We start from the raw sequence: 6375 nt of genomic DNA on the forward strand, positions 1-6375 counted from the left end.
TTCCCTTGGTTTCCCGGCCGCGCTCTCAGTTGCCCCCCCCGGCTCCGACTAGTAATAAAGCGCTACGCGCCACGCATCCATCAGCACAAGTTTCTAAACCATATATTGTCCTAAATTCTGAGGACTGACGGAATATAGTTTTGGTAATCATGCATTTTCTTTAATTTCCCTGCCGCGTACGGAGTACTTCTTCTCTTCTTTCAGTACCGCCGTGCATGTGTGCCTGCCTGTTCGGTGGTGTTCAGTGACTGCTGCTGTCCTTGTCTTAGGTACACTGTGCTTTGTTGGCATGGGCGCGTTCGGCTGCCCTGCACGGAGCACTGTTGCAGCTGCAAAATACTGTTGCAGCTGCAATCCCTAGAGAGAAAATACTGTAGAAGCCGCAGCCGCAGTCGGATTAAAGCCGCAGCGAACAAGGAAGATGATGGGCACTGCCTTGTCCATGGTTCAATGGACACTGACTGTGTCCCGTTTCTTCAGTAGAGAGAATTCAGCAGAACTGAGCAGGCCGCCGTTTCTTCAGAAAGGCTGCTGAAAGGAGGAGGAGGAGGGTAGGAGCATGATAGGAGGATGAGCCGAGGTGACAGGAAGATGATGGGCATGGATCTCGGAGCAAAAAAAGGTCACTGGCGATTGGTGAAGAGGCAGCCAACTTCGATGAGAATTGCATCACATGACATCCACGTTGCATGCAGGGGAGGCTGCCGGAATGGAATGGAATGGAAGGAAGGCTGGCTGGACCTGGAGGAATTGGGTGGGTGCGTGGTGGGAGGCCCCGAACTGAAATGACAGGCTCTGGGCACGCGCAGCATTCCAAAGGCGGCAGCAATCGTTTGCGGCCTTGAATGGAAGAAAAGTTTTTTCATTTCATTCCAGGGCCTGCCTGTCTCCCTTCCGCTCCCTCCATGGGGCTCACACGGTCACACCATGGCCACAGTTCCTGCCGGCCAGTTTCGCCACTGTTCATCAGAGCGCTCGTGCTCGGGGTTTCGTTTTGTTTATCTTGGCCTATTCCAGGTCCTTCTCCCCTCTTCAGGTACCAGTTGTGCAATGCATGCATTCCATTCATTCAGTCGCTGCAGGTGCAGGTCACCCCAAATACACTAGAGCTACTACAAGTACAGAAATCCCATGTATTTCGCTTTAGTTTGTTACAGAAGGGTCATTGCCGTGCGCTAGAAAAGTCTCTCTGTTGAAGAGCAGTGAAGAGACGATGAAATACTAACTCCGATCCTAGTAGTTGTACTAACAGCACTACCTCGCAAGTTTTTCCAGTTTTTTTTAAAGACCACCTCACAAGCTGCTTTTTCCAATCTGAACAATTGAACATGTAGTAACAATAAATAAACAGGTCAGAGTTCTTCCCGCTCCAGTTTCCGATGCTCGACAGATTAACGCTAGTTCCCAGAGGATGAGCAAACCGGCAGGATTAAACAAACGATGGGGGAGAGAAAGAGCTGCATTAGTGGTCATCGTGGGGGCCAATAGAGTCGAGAATACTAAAGCACCTGGGGCCTGGGGGGTACGTACCCGAACTACCCTAGCCTTTCTTTCTTTCTTTCCATCTCACTATTTTTTGCCACCTCCTATACACACACATGGTGGGCTTGATGTGAGAGGATGCCCGGGGCAAACAACACGTAAAAACTACCAAGGAGATCCAGCCTAATAAAGCTCGGGAAAATTTAGAAGGGCATCCAACCCAACCAGGTAGTGTTTCTGAAACTAGTGACAGCCCTACCCTAGCGCTAGCGAATCCAGAGAAATCCACGTACTGCTTCTTTTCTTACGGAAACCGTAGGAACTTTTTGCATTGTTTTTTTCCTTCTTCTTCTTCTTGAGATAGGAGTAGGGATGTACTCCGTCCAGTTAGTTTTGTAAGAGGCTAATGTTAAAAGTAGAAATATCAAAAACTTCTTATAATTTGAAAGTTAAAAGCAGTTATTGCCCAAATTACTAGCTAAAGATTGTGACGTTTGGATTTGATATGACTAGAGGGAGCATTAATATAACATCTAATGTGGTATACAAATTTTAAAAAGTTTGAAAACAGGGCCAGAGAACAAGGAATGGCCAAATTAAATGACTAACTTAGCTTGTTAATTACCTGACGTGCTAGCTTGACAGTGTAAACGCATCATCAGTAGTTCTTATGCTATACATGTTTCTGCTAGCAGTTACACACTAAGCTGTAAAATGCCGGTCTAGCACCCAAGCTGCACATGGCAGTTCCAATGTCCTACTGACCAGAAATAGGCGATGAAGCTATTGCATTCTTATTTCTTTGCCCTAAAAAAAGAACTTAAAAAGGTTATTGTATCGTCCATGACAGGTAGTAAAAGTGACCTGTATTTTTTTCTCATAAAAAATGTGACCTTTTGCTCTTGCTTTGATGTAAATTAGAGGCGTAATAACTAGGAACGAACAACAAGAGGCAGGGTGCATGTAGTTGTTGCAGTTGCATCTCAATGGAAGCCCTCGATCATGAGAGCATGAACACATCACTGCTCTGACTTCTGATGCGCTGGTTGTGGTTATTGCCATTCCTTCCATCCATATGTTTGGACAGATAGAGGAAGAGGCCACAGCTGAAGGCTGAGGCCAGCACTCCTTCCCATCTGTCTTTGTTACTAATTACTTGGGCCTATGAATCTAGGATGCAGTAGACTGATGGATGTTTACAAATTACAATGCCATCAATGATGATGCCCAGGATATGCTAGTTACGGAATCAACATAATAACGCAATGATAAGTAAGCATAGGCCATGACCAGCCATCTAATAACAGATTAGATTATTAGGCCAGACCGCCAGACTAATCTGGTTGAGCAAACACTTCCAGTGGCTAGTGGGAGGCAAAAAGCCTGATTAGGATATACAACTACAGGCGCCAGTACGTACTAATCGTCCTTTTGAGCATTCTGTGAAGCAGAACAGAGGCGGCAGAGTTTCAGAAGTTCTGCTGCCCTGTTCCAGTCCTTCATAGGTGCAACCGTGCAACTGCTATACTACACGTAGGAACAGTACATCTTCAGCTATACTAAATTCAGTTTTTTCTTCTTCTTACAAACGCATATTTTAAGCTACAGCATTGGCAGGCCATTGCTCGATTTGTTTTTTTCTCGGTGGTTGGACTTACATGCCTACAGGAAAACTAAAACAATACGTATATGTGGTTTTCTGATAATCAAATCAAAGGGGGAGGGGGGATGTGACACCAGAACTAGTTCTTTCCCATCACCCATTATTGTTTGCTTTTGCCCAGTCTCGCGAAGAAAAAAAAATGAAATCAAAAGAAAATATCAAAGCGACGAGCAGCGACAACTCCACGTCTGGAGCCAGGTGATGTATGAGTGCAGGTACTACACGGTACATAGATTTTATTTTTTTAAAAAAAAATCATAAGCATTTATTTTATTTATCCCCAAATTATGAACTGGACTTTGCTCGCTGGTCTCGCAGCAGCCGAGCCCAACTGCACACAAAAGAAATGGGCGCATGAGCAGGCACAGAAAAACTAAACAGAGAAAGCATGCATTAATTAGACCAAACCCAAAACCCCTAAGCAAAAGATTAGCAATGATTGGCGTCTCCATTGTGCACTTGCACAGGTACTAGTACTCCTGCTAGGCTTGTTGTTGTAGGGTGCCTGCCCCATGCAGTGCAAGGAGGGAGGGGTGTGTCACCATAAAAATTTAGCGGCAAGGGCGAGGGCGATTGGAAGCTCAAAATAATGAGCTGGTTGCCCACCGGGGAGACACGCCGGATTTGTTTAATCCCCTGGCCCTAATCCCCCAGCCCTGCCGTCTCCTCCTTATAAGCAATGGCGGAGGGGTCTTGCTCTTGCATTGCACCTCCGGCCACCGCGCCATAGCCCGCAGTAATTAAGCAGGCGAGAACGACGAAGAGGCGGTCACGCACCACACCGATCAATCCAGCTCGAGCGACCGATCACACGTGCAGCACAGCACAGCACAGCGGTGCTCGGCGAAGAGAGATGACGGGGTTCGGGTCACCGTGCGGGGCGTGCAAGTTCCTGCGCCGCAAGTGCGTGCGCGGCTGCGTCTTCGCGCCCTACTTCTGCCACGAGCAGGGCGCGGCGCACTTCGCCGCCATCCACAAGGTGTTCGGCGCCAGCAACGTGTCCAAGCTGCTCGCGCACCTGCCGCTCGCCGACCGCGCCGAGGCCGCCGTCACCATCTCCTACGAGGCGCAGGCGAGGCTGCGGGACCCCATCTATGGCTGCGTCGCCCACATCTTCGCGCTACAGCAGCAGGTGTGCATGCGCGACTGCCCCGCCGCGCCGTCTCTGGGCTTGTCTCTTAATTGTGATAGGGTTTAATTGCTGACCGGCCCGTGCCAATCGATCCAGGTTATGACCCTGCAGGCGCAGCTGGCGTCGCTCAAGGCGCAGGCGGCGCAGGGGCAGCAGGGCGTGCACGAAGACGCCAAGGGCTACGTGGGCAGCGCCGCCGCGGAGCAGCTAGGGTACGGCTACCCCTGGTGCAGCGGCAATGGAGGCGCCGCAGCAGCAGCAGCAGGCGCCGTGGGCGCGCCCGCCGCGCAGCCGGGCGCGTACGGCAATGGCGCGCACGAGTCCCTGACCGCGCTGCTGGGGTCGTCGGACTACATGCAGCAGTCGCTGTACCACGCGTTCGAGCAGGCCGGCGCGGACGACGACGACGGCCGGCAGGGGTACGCCTTCGAGGCAGCGGCGGAGTCCTCGTCGCTCGGGGCGGAGGAGAGCGGGTGGAGGTCGTCGTCGGGGTACCAAGACTGCGAGGACCTGCAGAGCGTGGCTTACGCTTACCTGAACCATCGCTCGTAAGAACTGAGAACTACTACTACTACAAGAGAGAGAGAGAGAGATATAGATATAGACATATCTGTCCTCAATTCCTGATCATGTTTTGGACTTTAGCCTGGGGAAATATATGCGCGATTTTCGATCGATCAGTCGATCGGTCTCCGCTACAAATAATCCAGAAGCATGCATGCATGTGACAGACCACTGATATATAATAGATCCACACATTATTGATCATCAGTGTAGAAATTAACGTACGTAGCCTAATTAATTGGACAAAGAAAATGGAGAGCCCTTGCTGTGATTATGCTGCTAGTTCTGTCAGTGGTGGGGTTGTGTTTTCTTCTCCAACTCTCTGCCTACCTGCTGCAGCAGTGTCTGCAGACGATAAGGTTAGATTCGTCATGCCGGCCGGAAAATGTACTCCAAGGAACATACAAGGCAGCATATTGAGAGACAGGTGATTGATTCATGGCCACACGTGGAAGATCCAATTAGCCTACTATTTTCGTTGACTCCTTTTACTGGAACTCTTTCTGATGGGACATGCACACACATCTTCAGCATATATATAGCTACTATCTAGTAGATGATATGATAGAGCCTTTTGTCTTGCGTAGACAATCCTACTATAGTGATTAATAACTCTCCTATATCTGGATTATTACCCTATAGCTACTTGATTACCACACATGTAGATATTCTAAGTCATGACCATTACATCCTTAAAAAAGGATAATTATGGTGACTCATCATAATTAGTGTGGTGTCTAATAATCTGTCTATTTTTTCCCAGGATTACATTTGGTAAAAACCTTTTTTCTGAAGTTTTGTTTATTTGTACACAAATTTTGGTTAGATGTTTCCATTGCGTAGACCACCATCTTTTAAACCATAGATGACTGTTTCACAAAAAAAAGTTGACTCCTTTTACTGGAACTCTTTCTGATGGGACATGCACACATCTTCAGCATATATGTAGCTACTAGTAGATGATATGATAGAGCCTTTTGTCTTGTGTAGACAATCCTACCATAGTGATTAATAACTCTCCTATATCTGGATTATTATTGCCCTATAGCTACTTGATTAACACACATGTAGATATTCTAAATCATGACCATTACATACTTAAAAAGGGATAATTATGGCGACTCATCATAATTAGTGTGGTGTCTAATAATTATAGGTGTACATTTGGGCCGGGTCTGATGGGCCGGCCCGAAGCACGGTAAAAAAAGCACGGCCCAAGCACGGCACGGCACGAAATATTTTAGTGCCGGGCCGGCACGGCCCGATATATCGGGCCGGGTTTGGGCCGAGGTCATGGCCCATGGGCGGGCACGAGCACGACCCGTTTAAGGCAGGCACGAAATGGCCCATATAGAGGCACGAAAAGGCCCATATATTTATTAAAATCACACTTCATTCCACACTTTCATGTACTTGATAAAGAACACAAAGCTATAGATAATGTTAGTTAGATGTTTTTTGTAGCTTTGAGTTAGAGTATGTGATATAATTTTATTTTTGTTATGAACATTAGATAATAAACTGAACTTACGAA

At 47.8% G+C, this 6375-nt stretch overlaps 1 protein-coding gene across 1 annotated transcript; it reads left to right on the plus strand.

Annotated features, from left to right (window-relative positions):
• Nucleotides 1–3635: 3635 nt before the first annotated feature.
• Nucleotides 3636–5048, plus strand: LOC118475775 (LOB domain-containing protein CRL1-like). Its single transcript, XM_035963964.1, has 2 exons — nucleotides 3636–4277; nucleotides 4374–5048. Exons 1-2 carry the CDS (start codon nucleotides 3999–4001, stop codon nucleotides 4827–4829), a joined length of 735 nt encoding a protein of 244 aa, XP_035819857.1. The 5' UTR covers nucleotides 3636–3998; the 3' UTR covers nucleotides 4830–5048.
• Nucleotides 5049–6375: the final 1327 nt, after the last annotated feature.

The sequence above is a fragment of the Zea mays genome, unplaced genomic scaffold (assembly GCF_902167145.1).
Source record: "Zea mays cultivar B73 unplaced genomic scaffold, Zm-B73-REFERENCE-NAM-5.0 scaffold_640, whole genome shotgun sequence".
NCBI lineage: Eukaryota > Viridiplantae > Streptophyta > Magnoliopsida > Poales > Poaceae > Zea > Zea mays.

Excerpts from the sequence above, each read along its gene's own strand:
- LOC118475775 (XM_035963964.1), top strand. The coding sequence starts at position 3,999 with ATGACGGGGTTCGGGTCACCGTGCGGGGCGTGCAAGTTCCTGCGCCGC. Across the intron at positions 4,278-4,373 it reads TCTTCGCGCTACAGCAGCAG|GTTATGACCCTGCAGGCGCA; the intron begins GTGTGCATGCGC and ends CAATCGATCCAG.